Source organism: Trichogramma pretiosum, unplaced genomic scaffold (genome assembly GCF_000599845.2).
Source record: "Trichogramma pretiosum strain Unisexual culture from Peru unplaced genomic scaffold, Tpre_2.0 scaffold108, whole genome shotgun sequence".
Lineage (NCBI taxonomy): Eukaryota > Metazoa > Arthropoda > Insecta > Hymenoptera > Trichogrammatidae > Trichogramma > Trichogramma pretiosum.
Genome location: NW_019641704.1, coordinates 412,816 through 435,391, shown reverse-complemented (window position 1 = coordinate 435,391; position 22,576 = coordinate 412,816). Strand labels below are relative to the sequence as shown.

The 22,576-nt window shown below is 35.0% G+C and overlaps 1 protein-coding gene across 2 annotated transcripts in view; it reads right to left on the bottom strand.

The window, feature by feature from the left end:
• Window positions 1-22,576, bottom strand: part of LOC106656589 (ephrin type-B receptor 1-B) — a 78,828-nt gene that overhangs the window by 1,969 nt on the left and 54,283 nt on the right. Inside the window, exons 7-14 of one of the 2 annotated variants that reach the window (XM_014377652.2) lie at window positions 21,131-21,404; window positions 18,891-19,079; window positions 18,701-18,812; window positions 18,561-18,631; window positions 17,545-17,562; window positions 14,403-14,570; window positions 13,874-14,343; window positions 1,745-2,082 (exon numbers count right to left, since the gene is read on the bottom strand). In XM_014377652.2, the coding sequence (XP_014233138.1) occupies window positions 1,745-2,082; window positions 13,874-14,343; window positions 14,403-14,570; window positions 17,545-17,562; window positions 18,561-18,631; window positions 18,701-18,812; window positions 18,891-19,079; window positions 21,131-21,404 (1,640 nt within the window). The remainder of the gene's footprint in view (window positions 1-1,744; window positions 2,083-13,873; window positions 14,344-14,402; window positions 14,571-17,544; window positions 17,563-18,560; window positions 18,632-18,700; window positions 18,813-18,890; window positions 19,080-21,130; window positions 21,405-22,576) is intronic. The other variant, XM_014377653.2, reaches the window with a different exon arrangement.

Below are 22,576 nucleotides of genomic sequence, written 5' to 3'. Positions count from 1 at the left end.
TAGGTATACAGTAGTTCGGCTGTAAGGTAAATAAAAACTTGTTCACATTAAATGAAATTATCTTGGAAACGGTTCGGTAAATCGATTTAAAATTAATAAAAATTCTATTTTATATGATATTAAACTCAAGTCTAGTTTTTTGTGCAATTCCAAAGAACAGATTGAAGAAAATTAAAGTAATGTACACTTTTGGCTGCCATTCGCTATGCGGTACATTAGACTGGTCCTTATTTTCCAAGATGTTCCGATTTTTCAAAAGAAAACATGAAACTTATTTAACTCATGTATAATGTTACTTCGGTAGTTAATTGAGTAGAGGCAAAGGAGAAATCAATGATGAAATTGTGAATTAAATAGTGAAAGGTTTGTGAGCAAATAGAACAAATCGTGACTAATTTTACGGAATAATTCACCTACTAAATGCATCCCAGGTGAAAATAGTATGTAAGATCTGACTCCAGATCTGGCATCAGATCTGGTATAAGATCTGACAAATATACACCAGATCTGACATCAGATCTGATACCAGATCTTGTATTCGATAATCGACATCAGAACTTATATCAGATCTGACATCAGATCTAATGTCAGATCTGAAGTGACTGTAATGCCATCAATTATTTAAACAATAAGTTTATTAATAATTAAAATTTTATAATAAATCTTAATAATAAAAGTTGTTGAATCAATTTAAATTCACATTGTCAGAAACCTAAATATTGTAGGAATTTTTCTTAAAGGTATTATCGATGTGATTATTAAAATATAACTAAATTTGTTATAAAGTTTTAATTATTAATAAAGTTATTGTTTAATTAATTAAAGGCAATACAGTCACTTCAGATCTGACATCAGATCTGATGTCAGATCTGATATAAGTTCTGATGTCGATTATCGAATACAAGATCTGGTATCAGATCTGGCGTACATTTATCAGATCTTATACCAGATCTGATGCCAGATCTGGAGTCAGATCTGATGCCAGATCTGGAGTCAGATCTGACATACTATTTTCACCTGGGATCAACGGGTGTCTGCGTAAAAACGCGCTTTGCGACGAACGACTTCAAGCAGTTCGGCGACCGAAGATCGCCAGATCAGCATAATTCAAACCGCTTGTGATACCTGCCACGCAAAGCAGATAAGATGAGGCGCGGCTCGGCAACGAATGCTCGTAAGGCGTTGAGCAACGCGGGATCGCTGCGTCGGCGGATTGTGACCGCTCAACGGTCCCACTTAACAGTAAAAATGGTGAAACGGTTCGCTATAATGTCTATCGAATACATATTCGGTAAATCGTATGAATAATTTATTTTAAAGTAGTTAATATTACAGAATTACACATGGCGAGCATCAATATGACTCTTGAATACCACAAAGTAATAAAATAATTTTGACAATTCTTGACTCGATGACGATCAATTTTACGAAAACTTAATTTTAAACAATAAAGGGCTTAAACTAGATCGATAAAAATTTTTTAGATTTTGTGATATCGGCATTTTTTCGAAAATTCAAAAAATAACTCTAAAAATTCTGAAAAGATGTAATAAAAAGAAAGTTTCTACTGTTTTAATTTTAATGGCTTTTTTTAAATTTCAGATCAAAACACCAATTTGTCCCCTTAAGATACTCGATGTTTTACAAATAGTAAAGATTTTTGGATTGAAGATCATCACTTCAACAACAAAACGTAATATAACTTGCATTTAAAAAATGTAACAAAATTGTGTATATTAATTACCTGTTTTGTGCAATTTTTCTCAAAGAATCAGGATTTCTGATTAATTTATCAAGAGTTTGCGCAAGGTTTGAAAAAGATGGCCTATGAGTTCTTTCCTTTTGCCAACAATCAAGCATCAATTGATAAATAGCTTCTGGACAATCCATTGGTGCCGGTAATCTATATCCTTTTTCGATTGATTTAATAACATCTTGATTAGACCAGTTCCAATAAGGCCGTTCACCATAAGACATGACTTCCCAGCAAACAATTCCCATGCTCCATACGTCAGAAGCGCTCGTAAACTTCCGGAAAGCTATCGCTTCTGGAGCTGTCCAGCGGACTGGTATTTTTCCACCCTAAAAAATAAAATTTATAATTATCATAATATGTTAGTACTAATACATTTTCCTCTTCGTATACAACTAATTTAGAAATGAAAAATCGATATTTCAGAAGTTATTTTCTGTCAATTTTCTTCCATTGTTATCGTGCATTTTTAAATTAATACAATACAAATAACTTGTTATAGAAGTTATAAGTTTGCCTTTAGAAGTAGGATTTATACAATTCGATTCAAACCTTAAGAATCATTTCCATTTTCTCGCTATCATGATAAATAATAATATTATTTAGAAAACAATATCTTCTTAATAGTAATGTACATAATAATGATAAAGATTTTACAATCTTAATTCATTATCATAGTACTAACAAATGAATGTTATCTGAACGAACAAGTTATTTCATTTCTAACAAATCATCTATAAGATCTTGATTAAATTATCTCAAGGATGATAAAAAAATTTTACTAACAAATTTTACTACTCTTCTAAGAGCTTAAAGATGACATTTAGAGTTGATAAAATATTGATTTTCTTAAAATTTGTCGTATTTTGACGTGTAAGCTGTACACCATTTTTCAAAATCATGCTCCACGTAGGTGGATGAGGGTTCTTTTCTGAAGATTATGAGACCCCATAGATCAGTATTGATGAAGAACTCACGTCGAAATCACGTGGTCAGTGAATCCAATCACAATATTTAGTATTATAAAAATAGTAATGTGATTAGGATTTTAGAGATGCGTTGGAGTTTTTTTTTGTCAATCAGGGGTAGTATGAACATATTTTACAACCAAGAAAAAAAATGTCAACTATTTCGATTTATATAGCCATTTTAAAATATCAGCTCGAAACACTGTCTTGTCCTCTTGAGTAAAACAAGTTACAATTATTAATACAGGCAAACCCCGTTTTCCGCGATTTTTCGTATCCGCGGTACCCTCGTTTGTGACCCAACTTCAGTATCCGCAGTTTTTTGTTTTTGTGCGCATAAAATTAAAAAATTTTTTTATTAATTTTTTTCTGAGTATGACTCAACGAACGTCAAAAAACCGGTTTCAAAACTGGTGAAAAAGTTGCTACCCTCGCAAGAAGATTCGACGTCAACGAGTCTTCGATCAGAACTCATTGAATGAGCCATAAATCATGATCCAATGATGACTCACAGTCTTCAATTCAAGCAAGATATAACAAAATCATTGCAGTGTTATTATACTAGAAAATGAATAAATACTTTCATTTTTCAAAAGTTGTTTTACTCTTTCGTACATTGATATTTCAGCTGGACAAAGAACCGAACACCCCCCTTTTCCCATGAGAACAATGCTTCGGTATCCGTGTTTTCGGTATACGCGGTACTTTTTTGGAACCGAACCCCTGCGGATAAAGGGGTTTGACTGTACTTTCACTTTTTCGAGTTTTCCAATTGTAATGAATATAATCGCAGTACAAAATTCAGGAATTTTTTTTTGTCACTGCTCAGTGCCATACTGAGCGTGCAGTATAAGCAATACTCATTATCTTAGAGGTTTGACTCATCCACTTGACCCTTTAATTTTTTTTCTCTCTCTCTTATTAGACTCCTTCTTCTTAGAAGGGCCTTCAGAAGGCCTAGAGCCCGTGTGCAGGAAGAGATTTCTACTACCCTCCTCGCTACTGTCTCGCATTTGCATGAGCCCGAAGACCTGTGGAGCAAGGGAAACCAGGGGGTATACGTAGTGCATATGCACAACACCCTTCTCCTCCTCCTCCTCCTCCAGGAAAAAATCCGCCCCGAGACAGGCGGAGCACATGGGTTCTCATCCTGCCGAATGGAAAGATCCGATTGTCCTCACCAGGATTTGAACCCAAGGCTCCTCGAGCGGCCTTTGTCTCTGTGGCTAGCACGTTAACCACTAAGCCAACGACCGCTCTAATTTAATCGGTTAATCAAGACTATGGTGTATTTTTATTCCTTTACCTTATTTGGACACGTATCGGGATCCGTCCATTTTGAACATTACTTCAAAGATAGTGTGGTAGAGCATTTCTACTATTCGATGTTTTCCTATTTACCACCACATAATTGTGTACCATGTTTTATGGTTTAGAAACCTACGTCTTCTGCAGTGCAGTATCTCGTGTTCACCATGCTGCTCCATCTTGTGAGTGGTCCTAAGGTTAGGAAAACTGATTTCTCATCTGCGGTGCTATTTTTAACGTAGAAAACCGAACCACTTCGGGTACGCGTACGACCTCACTGAGCAAAAAATCACTAATGATATTTTTCACAGTGGAGATCAAACCCGCACCCTCTTGGTTATCAGTCAGTACAGGCTCACTGCCCACTAGGCCAACGAGAGCTGTACACGTATGTATGTGTGTGTTCTTAAAGGTCTTTTAAGGTAGCTAGTCAGTAATCATAAAAATAGTAACTGAAGCGACTACTTTCACTTTTTCGTGTTATGCAGTTGGCACATTTCGTAGTTTGCGACTGCGCCGTGAGGTGGCGCGGTGTTGGCGAAAACGACAGTCGACCGTCGTCGCATTTGCTGAACTAACCTATACAGAGTTTACATTTTGACAAGTTTTTAAAAACATATACAGTTACTTTTGAATACGCGTGCGAGTAGCGCCAAGCGGCGGTTACAGTGTTGCCAACTACTTGAAAATCAACGACCGATAATTATCTACTATTATCTACTATATATATATTATCGATTATAATCTACTCACATTTTGTTTAGTTACTAATTAGTTAGTTCGATAAGAGGTACTTTTTAACATACCAATCGATAGGTAAGGACTTGAAGCATAACATACTCGTTTTTGGTTAAGATCTGTTGTTTGATAAAAAAGTTATGACGTAAAATGTATGAAATTATGGTGGCCTCCCAAAAGAGCCCACGTTAATTTTGCTATTTTAAACAGCATCGTTCTCGAAAATTAGTTCGATAACCCTTGCTGAAATTTCTACAGCATATCAAGGGCACTTTAAATGACATTTCTGCAAAGTTTCATAAACATCTGTTGTTGACTCATTTTACTGACTAGCCACCTTAATTGAATTCAATAGTCATTTCGTGTAAAGTTTATATAGTTACTTACAAGGAGACCACATGAGATGCGGGTTACCAAATGTCCTGAAAATTTTTTTCTGGTCTCCTGGTATCTAATAATAAAGCCCCCTATGCTTAGTTTGATCCAATAGGCCTTAGGGCCCATTTTAAAAATCATTTTCTAGTTTATTGAAAAATCTTTGTTATTTTCTAACTCGTAATGGGACATATTAAACGGAAAATTACACAATGTACAAGTCTTAGAATTAATCAAAGAATACATTTGAATTTTTTCAGAATTTTCGAGACCTGCGATCACCTATTTTCAAAGGCCCAAATTTAACGCGTTTTTACTTTTTTCTTAAGAATTTCAAAGACCTTTGAAACCACAAAACTAAGGACTGTACCTTCAAGACAGAGAATAAGGAAGTATTGTGTGCCAATTGCCAGGGAAATCACCCCGCAAGCTATAAAGGCTGTCCCGTGCGCAAAAAACTTCAACAAAAACTGTTTCCAACTCTTAGGCAGAAGCATTATCTAATGGGAAACTTCAACTCTTACGGGACTCACGCTCATACGGCAGTCCCCTCAAATAATTATGTCAGACAAGATCTTACGTTTGCACAGGCTACCTCAAGCAATATGTTGGTAAATAATAAGGCAAACTCTAATGAAAACATCTCTTCTCGTGTAGATAAACTAGAAGATCTAATGTGTCAAATGATGACGCGCATTGACACACTTTTAAATCTAATAACAGCCTTGCTAGGCAATGTCAATAACACCTCGAACAACAAAAATGGAGCTTAAAATTGCCCTTTGGAACTGTAATGGATTAACGCAAAAACAGAAAGTCTCTGAACTCCAGGCCTTTCTAATTATCAATGATATTGATATCATCCTCCTGTCAGAGACACACTTTACTTCAAAAAATTTTCTCTCACTGTCTAATTACAGTTTCTACTGCTGAATCATCCGGACAACAAGGCCCATGGCGGTTCAGCTATTCTGATAAAATCTAGTATTAAACACTACCAGGACAGCAAGTTCTGTGAAGACTATCTACAGGCTACGACCATGGGCCCGGCTAAAGAAGTGCGCGGCAAAATTTCTTTCTCAGCAGTGTATTGTCCACCTAAGCACAGCATCTCGCACGAAATGTACTGTACATACTTTGACCGCCTAGGAGCTCGTTTTGTGGCCGGAGGGGATTTCAACGCCAAGCACCCTTGGTGGGGTTCTAGACTTCAGGTGCCTAATCCTAAAGGTCGCACCCTCTACTCTGTCATCACTGATAGAAAATACTCCACGATATCCACAGGTGAACCTACCTATTGGCCCACTGATAGGAATGAAACTCCAGATCTTATTGATTTTGCTGTTATTTCGGGCTTAAGTCACAACGACTTCAAGGCGAAAAGTTGCCTTGACCTCTCATCAGACCACTCTCCAGTGCTAATTTACATCTCGTCTCAGTTACTACACAACCAGCACAAAACACCTATTTTCAACAAACTCACGGACTGGTCAACCGACAGGGAACATTTAAATAGCTCAATCAATTGCAATATCCCTCTCAAAACTAACACTGATATAGATAATGCAGTTCTCAACCTAAACGCACATATTTTAACTGCAATCAAAAACGCCACGCCACCTATCAGCCCACACTCAAACTCTTACTCTGTTCCTAGTTATATCATTAAAATTATACTAGAAAAAAGAAAATTAAGACGGAACTGGCAGCTGACGAGAACTCAATCAGCAAAGACAGCCCTAAACCAAGCAACTCGAGAGTTAAAAAAAACACTTGATAAGTATAAAAATAAATGTATACAATCATACCTCAAAAATCTCGCGCCCGGAAAGCCTACAGATTATTCTCTCTGGAAGGCCACCAAAAAATTAAAGCGTCCAAAACAACACGCTTCTCCTATACTTAAACAGGACGAAACCTGGGCCAGATCCGATGAGGAAATGGCTCTCGCGTTTGCACAATACTACGTTGGAGTTTTCAAACCACTTAAAGCTGTAATAAGTGACGAAGATGAGAGGAGATTATTAGAGCCTAAAGACCAAATGAATCAGGACAACCCCAGCAGAGTGAGCTATGAAGAGGTGGTAGTGATCATCAGGTCTCTCAAAGAGAAGAAAGCCCCAGGATGGGATGGAATAGGTGGTAAATTAGTGAAAGAGCTTCCACCCAAAGCAATTAGATACTTGACAGTCCTCATTAATGCTTGCTATCGCCTGTGCTCTTTTCTAGTAGAAAAGAGCCCAACTGATCGTAATTTCAAAGCCTGGAAAGGACCCTATTCGGGTAAACTCCTATAGACCCATAAGTCTGTTGCCTGTATTTTCCAAAATCGCTGAAAGAACAATCCAAACAAGAATAAATGAAATTATTACAGCAGATTCTCTCATACCGGAACATCAATTTGGATTCAGGAGCAAGCACGCTATCACGGAGCAGGTGAACAGACTGACTGCTGAGATCAGAATCGCCTTCGAAAACAAGCTCTACTGTAACGCGGTATTTTTGGACGTATCTCAGGCCTTTGACAGGGTCTGGCCCAAAGGTCTAATTTTCAAGCTTAAGTCCCTTCTACCCACGAAGCTGAGCAGTATGCTGGAATCATACGTGTGTAATAGAACCTTTCAGGTTAAAATAGCTTGATAGACGCGTATCCGTGTGAGGGTGGCGTTCCACAAGGCAGCGTCTTGGGGCCCACGCTATACTTGCTTTTCACGGCTGACTTCCCTGCTGCACAGAATGTCTTCACCGTTACCTTTGCGGACGATACTTCAGTGCTAACTTCGAGTAGTTGCCACAACGAAGCCTCCAGCTCACTTCAAACCCACCTCGACAAAGTCTCAGAATGGTGCGATAACTGGAGATTAAAAATAAACGAGACAAAATCCAATCACATCACCTTTACCCTAAGAAAATCGACTTGTCCAACAATCTACTTTAAGGGCGCTAGCAGGTGGATCAGGTCAAGTACCTGGGGATGCACCTGGATCGAAGACTTACCTGGCGGCCCCATATATGGGCTAAGCGTAAGCAGCTTGGACTGCAGCTTAGGAAAATGTACTGGCTGCTGGGCCCAAAATCTCAACTCTCACTAGATAATAAAATACTACTGTATCTAACGATACTTAAGCCCGTATGGTCGTATAGGATCCAGCTATGGGGAACCGCTTCAACATCGAATATCGAAATCCTGGAGAGATTTCAGTCAAAAACATTGCGATGCCTTGTTAAAGCACCCGAACAGATATGCCGCGAGCTGAAAATTGACACCGTCAAGTCCGAAATCCGTCGCTTTCAAACCAGGTATAAAGCAAGGCTGAAAAATCATCCGAACCAGCTTGCAACAGAACTGCTCTCTAGGAACACTTGCTGCAACTCCAGGTTGAAGAAATATAAATTCGACTTATAACTCTATCCACACGCTTACACAGTCATGTAACAATTGAATTGAAAAAAAATATCCCTTGTAAAAATGTTGTGAGCCACTCAATGGAGTGCTTGTAAATCGATACCATTTTCTTTTTCTGCTAAGTATTATTCGTAAAAATTACACTTAATATCATGTATGATAGATTGTGTTAATAAAATGGAGTTAAAAAAAAAATCGAAACACAAACAGAGAAAAAACACGTGCTCTACGTTTTCAATTTCAGGAAAGCAAACCAGGCTCAGTACAATACGATTTTTTTCGTGGCGCAAGACACATCGAAAATTTATACAGAGCAAAAGCTGCCGTGATATCCCAGATAAATTACATCAAGTGCAACCCCAATTTGCAATACACAAGAACTAGAAGACGACAGGTACAGGAACACTTGATGGTTATAAAATGCGAAATTAAAGAGTAATTCTCAAAGGTCGTTAACAAGCATTGAGCTAAAAAGGCACGAAACATTAATTTTCGATGCACAGAGAAGTTTTTCTCCGAGACCAACAGATTTTTCCGCAGCAGAGACTCGCCCGGTACTGATCAATAAAAAATTCAAAAGACCAATCTGGAGTGCCCTAGCGCAGCAGGACTCCCAAAGCCTTCCACCTCTGAAGATGATTCTCACTACTATATATCTGATCCCACCCAAGTGGTCAACGTTCTCCTGTTAATTTTCTAACGTGGATCGAAAAAAGAACCTCGACCCAACGTACTCGGTCTATTGATCGCGCGGACCTAGTGCAGGATCGTCACAGACCATGATGCGAGGCTGGCGGAGGGCGGTCACCAAGTGACCTTCGGCGGTTTGCGCTCACCCCTCCATCCTAATAGCTTTGCTGACAGTAAAATATTCTATAAGGATTTGCATAAGCAGTTCCAAAAGCAGTTTGGCTTCCATTTCAAACATTCCATCATTAACAAAGCCTCCTGATTCATTTGCGGGCATCTTAATGAGCATAATATGGTAGTGGCATACTTTATCAATCTGCAGACCGCTTTCGACACAGTTTGTATTGACAGCCTCATTTATAAAATGAAAGAAAAGCTCAATTTTGATACGCATTTAATCTACTTTCTAAGAAAGAAACTGAGTGACTGCTCTCTCGGTAAATGTGGCCGGGGATGTTGCATCGAGCATCTTCCTCATTTGCGAAGGACTGATTCAGGGTTCGGTCAACACCCCCATCCTTTTCAACTTCTACACGGCCGAGATCCTCGCAATTTTTTACTTAAACAGAGTACAAGGTCGAAAGCATTTGCTGGGTGGTGTGTACGCCACCACTCAAAACTACTAAGATAAACGTCAAGCGGGTTTTACATTCAGAACATGCTTTTTACCGCTTTCTTTCTCTCCTCCCACACAGCACCATCCAAGGACGAGAGACAACAACCGACAGCCATGAATGAAAAAGAAAAAAAGCTGTTAGAGCACTGACTGTGATGTCTGAACTAGCAGTCCCCGGTCAGGAACCGCATCAAATGGTAGTTTACCTCACCATGCCTCCGTTCGAACCATTTTTTGATGTCTGAGAACATACAGTATATCTATTGGCCCTTTCTATCTAACTGAATCTGACCTTTTCAAAGGATCCCTAGACGCTCGTCATCTTTAGTATTCTAGTAGCGGCAATGGTAAAGTCGGGTGCACTTCTGCACTAGTAACAGTAGCAGGCATAATATGCTGGCTTGAACATGGGTAGCCTAAAACGATACGCGTAGGTAACTATTAATGACGCACAGCTAAGCTCGTCGACGGATCGACTATGCCTGCGACTTGGTTACGCAGCTATAGATGAGAACGAGGATGCTGAGTCCACCAGTTCTGGGCTTACTTTTTGAAAGGACCCAGCACATGGTGTTCTTCGGTGTTAAATCCACTGACTGACCCTTGTGACACGCCTACTATGACGCTTCTGGTAGTGCATCGGTAGTGTACTCCAATACTCTGTCATAAAAGTAATCCGAAATGATACTTAGCTGGTATAGGCAAGCGTTTTATTGCGCCCAAAAATGGTAAGGATGTTGTTTCACCCTAGCACGTTGAACGCATTCTTGACATCCAATGTCACTTCAGCACAATATTCATTCGCTCTGTTAAAATTGTGGTGATTATCAAATCATAACCCGGCGTCTATATGTCACCGAGGTACCTGGTACAAGATACCGACGTGGTGTCAAAATCACTGGCTGTATCGCTGACGGTCTCCGCTTCTTACTTACTTATGAGTAAGAGAACTTCAGTTGTCTGATTGGTATTTTGCATGCCCGGGTTGCCAAGGGCACTCGAGTGATGGCCTGGTCAACATCCTTCAATAAATGATCTAGTTTCTCATCAATCACTGTCAATACAAAACCAACAAGTGATACTTTTTTGTCCAGATTAAGACTCAGAATCCTGTCGTACATGACATTTCAAAAAATTGCGCCATGACCTCAGTGCCATCATCCGTGGAAACTTCAATATATAATCACTGAAATAGCCTGCGTGAATCTGGTGAAGGTATGCCGGAACTCCCACCTCGTTAATGGCGTCAAAAATTTTGTTTCATCGCGTCAAATTAAGTTGGTTCTTTACGTCACCATTGAATTTCTTGTCGAACAATACATCGGATGTAGTATTTTTGATTCTTTTTAATGCTTATTTCACGATAGTTCCAGGGGTGGCCATATAATTCGAAATATAATTCTAAAAATAATTTCGAATAATTCGAAAATGCCACGCCATACGCCGATGTGATGCGCGCTGCCAATGCGCAGTGGTCGAGGATGGCCTCGCGTCGGCGCTACTGCTCAGTTGCCCTCGAGCTGCCGAGTCGGACGGACGTGTCTCCAGCACCGACCCAGTGAAAAACTCCGTCAGTGAATTGTGTCCAGCCTTTTATTTGTTATCTCCAAAATAAGTTCTGCTTAGTTGTTGGTGCTGCGTCACCTGAGAAAAAATACTCCGACGTTGTAATGCCTACTTATCGCCGAGCAGCGGTCACAGAATAGAGAGGTTCATTCTTTCACAACCCAGTCGACTGCGTTATAATTCAACGCCAGCCGGCGTTCCATTCCCCCAGCTTTATCGGGTTTTCAACATTAGTACAGTAAATAGATCAGTGTTCGATTATTAGGTAGATTGTCAAAATGATTTTTAACTCAGATTTGATAAGTCTTAAAACATAATGTGATTTTTTCGAAATGGTGTATCGAATTGTTCTAGTTTGACCTTGCAATAAACTCAAAGTTGAGTACGTAGAGGTCGTCTGACTATGAATTCAGATTCAGAAGAGAAGAATTTCCTATTATTACGCTCTTATAAGGAGACCTCCCAAGTGGGGGTGACAAATTCTCACCAAAACATTTTATGGCTTCCTCACCCAATCATGAAACTCAATATGAAAACTGGGTTTTTGAACAGTTAAATAACCTTTTTTGATTAATAATTTTATTGTTTTCGTTTTATTCGCAAAAACAAGCCACTTTTCCAAAAACTGATTGCACCACAGAAAAGGTGAGAAAAAATATGCATTTGTTTATTTTTATTACGAAAGTGTAACGCGTGAAAAATAAGAAAACTTAAAGTGCACCGAAAAAACAGGCCACGGCGCTCAAAAACAGCCGACCTCGCACTCTTCATCTCTTCACCGCCGAACAATATCGAAAAATTCCCTTTCGATGTTTCAATCTAGCTACTCAGAAAGTTAATCAGAGTTGAACTTTGGAAGTTACAACGTATTTTAATTTCAAGTCAATTTTTTGATATTATGGAGGCATATTTTTGCATTTTGGCCCAATCGTTGAAAACTAAGGTAAAATCTTGTCGAAAAATTACGTAGGTTTATTTTCCTGAATTTAATTTAACACTTTATGGGAGTTGAAAACTGAGCAATCAGGCCGTTTCGCTGCCTGCACGTGGCGCTGAGGCATTGTTGATGTTTTTATCCATATATTTCTTTTTATCATTACAGATGAACAGGAGGCGCGCTCTCGTGTGACAATTCTTGGAATAGAAATGACTTTATTATGATAGTATTAACCTGAGTAATAAATTATTTCTGTATGCTTCTTAATTATTGTGCAAGAAATACAATTAAGAACTGGTAATTATAAAATGCATACTATGAAAGATTGATAATAAATTAATTAGTAAAAAAAGTTGGTTTAAAAGAAGCAAAGCACAGTCACTCGTCGACCAATTATGTAACGAACAAAACGGCTCCATATGATTTTTTTAAGGAAGGACAAAATTTCATAAAAACTAGCAGATTAGAGTCAGAGTTTTGTAAGAATTTTTAAGAAAGCAAGAAATATAAAATAAGTTTCCACAAGGTATATACCAGGTATATGTAATGTACATACCTTGTAAATACAAGGTATTTATTATTTATATACATTGTAAAGACAAGGTATTTATGACTGCAAAAAGCACGCGACGCGTATTTACGCCTCTCTATTTTTTATCTCGAAAACCATTGAGTCAAGGAAAAAAGTTTATTGAACAAAAAAATCTTAGAATTGATCGAGGAACACCCTCAAATTTTTTCAGAATTTTTTGGATTGATTTTATATATGCGGAAACGAGGGGTAATCGAATTTCTCAAAATCATCTCCGAAAAATTCTGAAAAAATTTGAGAATGTTCTCCGATCAATTCTAAGACTTTTTTGTTCAATGAACTTTTGCTTTAAACTCAATAGTATTCGAGTAAAAAAACACTTATCACTTTTGTACTTAAGATTTAATAAAACTCGATTAAATAAAAAAAAAAAATTTTCCTTTGTAATAAAAACCTATATTTTTTAGTCATCGATTTTCCAGATTTGTTGGGGAGGCCAGAATTTTAGCGCGAGTTTCATTTAACGCCTAATATATAGAAATTAATATTTTACCAATTATGTTTTATATTTTCGGCAAGGTCTAAATTAGCAAGGAGGTCAAAAGCCGACCCATTGCGTATTTTTACAGTTCATAAAGTTATCTTCGTTTATTTTATTTTTCTACTTAAATATTGAAAAATGGCGTAACGGATTAAAAAAGAAGAGAGCGCGCTGACAGTCGGGCTAGGGAATCATTATTTTTTCAATAAAAAATTTATTTTTCCCACTCTAACCTAAAATACGCAACTTTGCTGCTAATTTTAGGCTCTCGTAGGAAAAAATTGTATCATCAACTAGTGCAGATATTGTTTTTCAACAAAACTCGTTACAGCACTCGCCTTCGGTTCGTGCTATAATCCCTCGTTTTGCTAAAAAACCGTAGCCGCACCCGTTCAGAACTACACTATTTATACATAAATTATTGAATAAAAATTTATAAATACCCTTGTAGTGTATGCTCCTTCGTTGGCACTTTCAATTTCTCTGCTGAGACCAAAATCAGCGATTTTACAGACAAGGGTTCCATTGACAAGAACATTTCTTGCCGCAAGATCACGATGTACATAATTCATTTCAGCTAAATATTGCATGCCACTAGCAATACCTCTCAACATTCCAACTAACTGTAGAATTTGAAATTTACCATCATTTGCTCGTAAGAAAGTATCTAAGCTCCCGTTTTCCATAAACTCAGTAATGATCATCACTGGATTGCTTTTAGTCACAACTCCTTGTAAAAATATAACATTGGGATGTTCAAATTGACCCATGATTGATGCTTCCGTCAGAAAATCATTCCGAGCTTTATCTGCTGATCCAGGCTTTAAAGTTTTGATAGCTACATCAATTTCAGAACGTCCATCTGGTGGTAATTTCAATTTCCCACGGCAAACATCTCCAAATTCACCACCTCCTAAAAAATGATGTTTAGTGAAATTCAATAACTTTTAATTTATTAAAATAAATACGAACCAATTATAGCTTCTATAGTTATAAATCCAGCATCGATTTCTCTGGCAAATTCTCGAACGGCTTGATTGGGATCTTCATAAGTATGCGGATCTACATAACTTCTAGAGCAAGAGTTTGGACCACCTGCACTATTTACTGATGTAGCAGGAGCAAAAAGTGGGGTTGTCACTAAAAAAAGTATATTCATGATAGCAACAGGTTTGAGATTACAATTGTAGTAAGTAATTTTATCAGGATATTTCTTCATAAAAATAGTTCAAGGAATAAAGGTTTTAACGAGGATAAATTAAAGAATAAAAAAAAATTTTTGTCATAAAAATATTGAATGACTTTCTACACAACATTAGGAATCAAAAATTCGATCGCAATTCCGTTGATTGTACCCGCATTTTCTTGCACAGTCTCGTAGAAAGTTATATGGTGTGAGTGAACACTCACATACGCTCACTTATGTATACACACACGCGTTAGCAAGTATTCGTGTTCTGCCAGTACAATCAAATTGACAACTTTACTCAATTTTCCAAAAAGAATTATCGATTCGTTTTTCTATAATCACGCAAAATAGCGTCTTTTTAGCGACTAGGGATCCTGTGTTAAAGTACTGAACTTTGATTGATTATATATCGAAAACGGTACCGCTGAGGTTCCTGAAATTTCTCCCACATATTTAAAGCATTGTCAAAAATAAGTGATTAAAAATTTCAAGACCTTCTATTGATAGTAATTTTTTGAGGGAACCACATTTAAATAACATGCATTAAAAAAAGAAAAGAAATAAAAACAAATACAAAAAGAAAAAAAAGAAAAAAAGTCCTTGAAAGTGCTGAGAAACTTAATATATATTCATAAAAATTATTAACATTATTTAGACTACAAAAAAAAATTAATGAAAATAAGACAATTTAAAGAAAATTTTTGTTTCGTTTAATGGAGAAAAGTCTGTTACAAATTGTCGAAAATGCACTTTTTGACACCATAAAATTATTCAAGAAGGTCTAAGAAAGGCTTGTGTAAAGTTTTCCATTGATTCGTATATTTGAACAAAAATTATTGATAAACTAAAGCATTAGTACGCGTCCTTGGTTTTTTGTTTATAATATGAATAATATTATGGTATAAAAAATTAAATTTACAATTACATTTACACAAAAAGTCGTTTGAGACTTTCCTCAAATGAATGAAACAATAACATTCACTAAATTACCTTATTTTCAATAACTTATTTTGGTAGTCTAAATAATGATGATAATTTTTATAAATGTACAGGTAGTTTTTAGTACTTTTATGTATATTTTCGAAAAATTTCATCAAGATGGGACAATTTTTTAACGAGAAACGGCAAATCTAAAATAGGATGTTTAGCGCTGTGCGCGATTTGGCCCATCGAATAGTTAGTCCTCAATGTTTAGTAGCCACTACTCGATATTTCTCTCAATAGGCATGAACCGAAACCTAGTGGGCCTACGTCTATAAGAAGAGTGAGTTTATTTTATGAGTAATGCTTCCTTACTTTTAAAATATAACGAACTCGTGTATAGCTCGACTTATCGAAGTGGGACACCCTTGAAAATTTACTAAAATATTTATTAGACATTTTTAGGCATCCAACTTTTATTTCAAAAAACTCAAGCTGTCTCCCCAGTTTGGTGGAGTTGAAAATCAATTTGACTCTTGAGGCCCAAATCGTACTTTCAAAAAAAAATTATAATTATCGGTACAAAAAAAGACGATCATCATAATAATTTGAAATTTTCTTAGAATCTTGCTCTTTTAATGTACTTTTGGAAAATTTAGTTTAGAAAACGGTATATCCATTGTTTCTACTCCTTTTGAAGTATTTTTTAAACGAAATCGATCTTGAAAAAAAGATTTCTCTCTTATTTTATTTAATTCTTATGGAAGACGATTCATTTTTTTGTGAACAGTTGACATGGTAAAAAAGTTCTAGCAATAACGAAAAAACAACTTTTTTTACACGTTAAAAATTACGAAATTGAAATTCCGAAAAAAGAATACACATGAAAAGGTGTAACGGGCCTATTTTTAAAAATACCTACGAGAGAAAAGATGCCTTAAGGAGGAAAAAGTACCTCCAAATTCAAATAAAGGGGACCGATCGGTGTTAAAAGCTTGAATTAAAAAATATTATATAAACCGAAATGGTGAAAATTTTCTTTTTTGAATGAGTGTACTTTTTTGAAGATTTTGAGACCCCATAGATCAATATTGACGAAGAACTCACGTCAGAATCGCGTGGCAAGTATATTCAATTACAATATTAAGTATTATTTAGAAAATGATGTAATTGGTATTTCAGAGCTTGGGTAGAAGTTTTTTTGGTCAACCAGGGGTAGGATGAACATATTCTACTAGCATAGAACAAATATTTCCACTATTTCTATTTATATAGCAATTTTCGAATTCAAGCTTTCAGTACCGTTCGGTCGCCTTAATTTAAAAGATAAATTTTTTGAATGAATCTAATGTATCATTTCTGGGTGAAATTCAATTGACTTGGTGAAGCGATTGTATGATGTTCTTGACCGTCTTTGGAGGCCATTTTTGGATATTCAAAGGTTTAACTTGCCTTATCATATAAATATTTTTCAACACTCCGTGCGTGGAACCTGGTTTTTCTAACCTTTCAGTAATACAAAAACCATGTTTTACGCACAAACTGCTAACGTGTCTGAAGAAAGTTTTACTTCAAAAAATTTTATAACTCAGTTTAAGATTTAAGTTCAACAAAAAGTAATTGAATTGCGAAAGTTTTATTTGTGCATAGTTGTACAACTATAACAAAAAGAATAAAGTTTGAAATCTTTTTCTAGAGATCCGCGCTTTTTCTGCTTTTTTTATCGAATCGACAAATATTTAATCGATTGTTCAACATATTTATTTTCAATACTTCAATATCAGGCTTATATAGTCTTTAAAATATACTTTACAATAGCTCGGAAAAAAAATTTCAAACAGAAATATTTAATAGATTATTTATTCATTAATAGTTCATTCGTTGGGGTACGAAAATCCTCAGTGTGCCAAATACGTTACAACAGAAAAGTTTTTCAAATAATAGTTAGTATACAATATTTCATAAATATAAATAATGAATTTTATACATAGTATTTGAACTTACTGTATGTTACCACTAATCCTGTTATCCATATGATGAGGATATATAGATCGAAAACGATGCAGAGAGATGACATTTCCATCCAGATTGAACGTACCATGAAAATGTAAAAGTTCGATAGTGATTAATTTCATGCATACACCAAAAATCTTAAATATAATGCTCAAAAATTACATACAGTTTAATCAAATGAAACATGAAGCATTTGAAATTGACATTATTCTACTTGACTTTCATTCAATTTACATTTTTCATGCCAAATACTATTATGATTTTTTTTATGATTTAAATCGTTACTTTTTATTCGTTAAAGAAATATATCAAAAATATCAAAAAGATGAATGACATCATAAAATGAAAAGTTTTATAACGGTTATCCTGCGTGGGAAGAATTATGAAAGTAGTAGATGATAGGTTCTAGTTAGTATCAGTGTATGTGAGAACAGAAAGCTTTTAAAATTTTAAAGAATAATTATACGATAGTTGCTAATGAAAACAAAAAGAAAAAAATGAAAATCTCAATAACTCGAATTATTTTTTATTCCCTCGCTTTCACTCGAAATCTCGTTAAGTCGAAAATCGCGATAACTCGAAAAATAAACTGTTCCCCGAGGATTTCGACTTATCGAGATTCCACCGTACCAATGCAATGAACTATTGTGGTACGGTAAATAGGTAAATTCGTACTCCTTGCTCTTCGTTAATTAAAGTCATAGACCTAAGATTAAGTTTCCGAAAAATTATTGAATATTCATCATTTAGTAAAATTATTAAGAACACGTTTGACCAAATAACTGATAAATCGTTCCCTCAAGCTCTAACCTGAACTACGTTACTTTGACGTATATGTTGGGCTTTCGAGGAAAAAAAATTGTATTATCAGCTGGTACAGATATGGTTTTTACTCCAAACTCGTCACAGCACCCAGAAAAAGTATACTATTTTTTATTTTTACAGGTCTAGAAGATGTTCTACAAAAAATGTGATAGTAAACATTTTCAATTAATAAAACAACTTACCTTCTCCATTTCTGTATTCTAAGGTATCACAATCACTGGGTTGTTTTTTTCCACATTCATCAGAAGCTCTACTGCAATTTATTGATATTAGAAAACTTAAAAAAATTATGTTGATAGATAAAACTTAGTAATCAATTTACCTTCTTAAGAATAAAACTGTCATGATTATTATTATAACTAAAAGAACAACAACGGCAACTATAGCTCCTGCAATAATTCTAACATGCATATTATCTTCATCGCCTACGTAATCTGCAAATTAATTTAAAAAAATCATTTTATTCAGTAAGATAAAACCTTATCCAAAAAATCGTTGAAAAAATATCTGACCTAATCCAATTGATCGAGTAGTCATTTTATATATAATGGGTGTATATTCTCCCCAGCCTCGTGTTGTTTTCGCTCGAACTTGAATAGCATAATCAGTCGCAGGTTTGAGACCTTTAAAAGTAGCAGATAAATCGGTTGTTTCAATAATTGTGGCATTTGTGGCTTCTTCAAATCTTGAATAACATTTTGCTGAAAAGGGAGAAGAATTTTTATATATATCATCGAAATTAAGAATATAAGACGATTCTTGAAAATTTTCTGTACTAATTTTAAATTAAAAAAAAACAGATATAATATTTTGAAAAATATTGTGGAATTCTGAAATGGATTTATTCGACAAAAAATTAGGGTAATTACGGTGATTTAAATAGATTATTTCAGTTATCGATGTAAAGTGATAACTTTTGGTCATAATTTAAATTATAGGTATTTTATTTTGTTAAATGATTTAGATATAAAAAGAGCTAGCAGTAGAGCTAGCGTTTTTATCATAGCATTACCAATCGGTATTTTGATTTAGTGTTTTTTTTAACATTGAAAAGCTATTATACTTGCTTTTTGATCTCATGAAATTCACATACAGATTTTAGAACCTGAATTCTTAAAGATACAAAAAATTTTTTATTGATTTGGTATTTTGGCGTTCCACGAAAAACTTGAAGGATAGTTATCAAAAAAAAGAATTTTTGTAATAGAGTACAATTTTATTAACCTATGAGCATTGGGATGGACGTTTTTCAAGACAACATTTTGTTGAATATATAGAATGGGTAAAATAAATAAATTGTAAACACTAATAGTCTTTATTGAAAAATGCCGGGCACATACTGTCGTGACGACGAGAGCAGAGCGAATGGAGATTACAGTAACATGAGAGTAAGCAACGCGAACGCGCACGACATCTGTGAGTGTGTGACCAAAGAAAGAATGATTGAGATTAACTGAATGAAATTATAAAACTAATAGAATATCTTAATCATTTAAAAATGTCCGAAAACTATAAGATTTAGGTTTTTAATGTGAAATTTCATGCATTAATACACGTCCACTCAAGTAAAAGCACGGAGTTACAAAAATTACATTTAAAAAAAACTCTACCAATTTATAGAAAAAGAGCTTTATCATAAAAAATCATATTTTTATGTATGACCACTAATATAAACGTTTTTTGAGATATTGAAGTATTTGAGTATCTGAGTTCCTAATCCGAAAACGTATATCACGGATTTTTTTTAAGTACGTTCGGAGGGTTTCCGGCAAGTAAGAAATTGAGCTAACTGGACCAAAAGTGCCGTACGGCCACTGCGTTAGGACACTTAGCGTGGAATGCATCATATATGAGATTTTACGATCTAGATCCTTAGGAAAGCCTTAAGCTACCAGGAGATCAGATAAATAGTGCGTATTATATCTTCAACTTGATAGCTACTTTCAGGTTGAGGACGCCAATTTTGACCTCTCGGATGATAATCAAATCCGTATAATGAAACGAAAACTACGTGATTTAATTACTTTGCGCACCCACGCGCAAGGCTGAATCACACGCGATTCTCCCAATACATACAAATATGTAAGCATTGCGAAACATCGAGAATATGTAGAGATAGCGCATCTTCTGAATAACCTCAATGATATAAAAAATTGAAATAGACTTTACAAGAAAAAAAATCAGATGATAAGAAACGTCAAAATTACTCCAATAATATATGGTTTTAAATGAAAGAAAATTTTTTTACATTGATACAAGATTAACTCCAAATGAAAGGTAATCCAATTACTTCTTGACATAAAAATCATTCATCTGAGAATAGTTGACGATGAATTGAAATAAGTTTTGAAAAAAACTGACCAATTTGTACACAGTAAATAGCGTTATTAAAAAATGTCCAAAATTAGCATCACAGCTTGGATTTTTGACGGGTCTCCTACTCATTAGTACCAAATAATAGATGCGAATGTTAATTTTCTTTTTTAAATTATTTTTTTGAAAGCTCAATTTTAATTACTGAAGTTTTTCATTGTGTGGACGAGACGGGAATTTCCGGTGTTTTTGAGTTTTGGAATTTTTGCACTATGGAAATGCTAATCCATGATATTCATTATTTGCTAACATCCTTTTCATACATAGAATTTAGCGAACATAATTTCAATTTGTTCATATCTGTTATAAATTTAAATTTTTCACCTACTCTTAATGTTTTTATTACAAAAATAATGTTTGAATTTCAATTGGATCTTACCTTCATATCTTTCTACAAAGTCATTGTCTCCATTGAAATCATTAGTTGGAGCGTCCCAGCTTATGCTCAACTCAGTACTTTTAATATTTGTTATTCTTACATTACTAACGAGACTCGGTACACTCGCTTCCGTAGTGACTTTTATATCTACGAATGTATCCTTATCCTTATCATTAACTAATGGTGATACGCCATTTTCCGCATATACTTTAAATGAATATGTTGTCACAGCATTTAATCCAGTTATAGTAATTTTAGTGTCATTGAATATTTCCTGTAATAAATAATAGAATATCTTTTAAATAAAATAATTATGGAAGTTCAATAAAAAAGTTTCAAGCATGAATATGGGCAATTTCGTAAAAATTGTCTCACTTTTAGTAAAAGGTAATAGGAGAACACGGAGCATGAGCGGAGCATGGGTTCGAGGTTAAGTGGGTTTTGCTGTTTTAAATTAGAAAAAATCATTGAAAAACAAATCGATGCACTTGATTGTTGATTGTTCAATGAGAAATGGTTTTGACAAAATTTTATCTTGAATAATTATAAACTATTATATAATTTAGACAAAGCTAAATCATAGTTATAAATGAAAATTTTGCTTCCTTGCAATTTGATTTTACAATCATTTTAAAATAAAACATTATAATTTTTTCGCGAATTTTTTCCAGCAATTTATGACAATTATCAATCTTATTATTTTTGGGCTAAATAAGGGCAATATTGAGATACACAAAAAATATTTTTATGACTTTTACTACACATATATGTGTATAATCAAGCCAAGTATGGAGGTACGAAAAAAGTCAGGTGCGTAAGGTTCTAGTGTTTCCGCGAGAATGAGTCACCTGAAGCGAAAAATAAGATATACTTTTCATTCAGTAGATGGTTGGCTATGGTTCGAACTAGAATTTTAATTTTTGGATCGAAAATGATCTTTTTTTGCTCCATTTTATGTAGTAAAAAGATAAATAAAATTTGAATGATGCCATAATTCTAGTTCCAACCATACCTATATACTAGGGTGGTCCACTTTTTCAAAAAATTTTTGTATCTCGGGGGATTCATCGGAATCAGAAAGTTTGAGGTCTAAAATGAATTTTCCGGTAAACTAGAACTCAAAAAAATGATTTTAAATGGTGTCGATGGATTTTTGAAGTTTAAAAACGCGCTCTAAAAAAGAAGCAAAATCGAGCTATCATTCGATTTATTTCAAACTCTGTTTAGAGTGAAAAAATAATCTTGACAATACATTTTCTTATGTGTTTTTGTCTGCAGAATCGAATGCCGTAGTCAGTTTTGACCTAGGAGCACAATTTCATTCAAAAAAATATACTTTTTCGATCGTTCATTTTCGCAAATTCCGCAAAGTTCATTTTCGAGCGAGTGGCAAATGAACAGAAAAAATCTAGAAAATTTTTTGCACCACCAAAATTTAGGATTTCT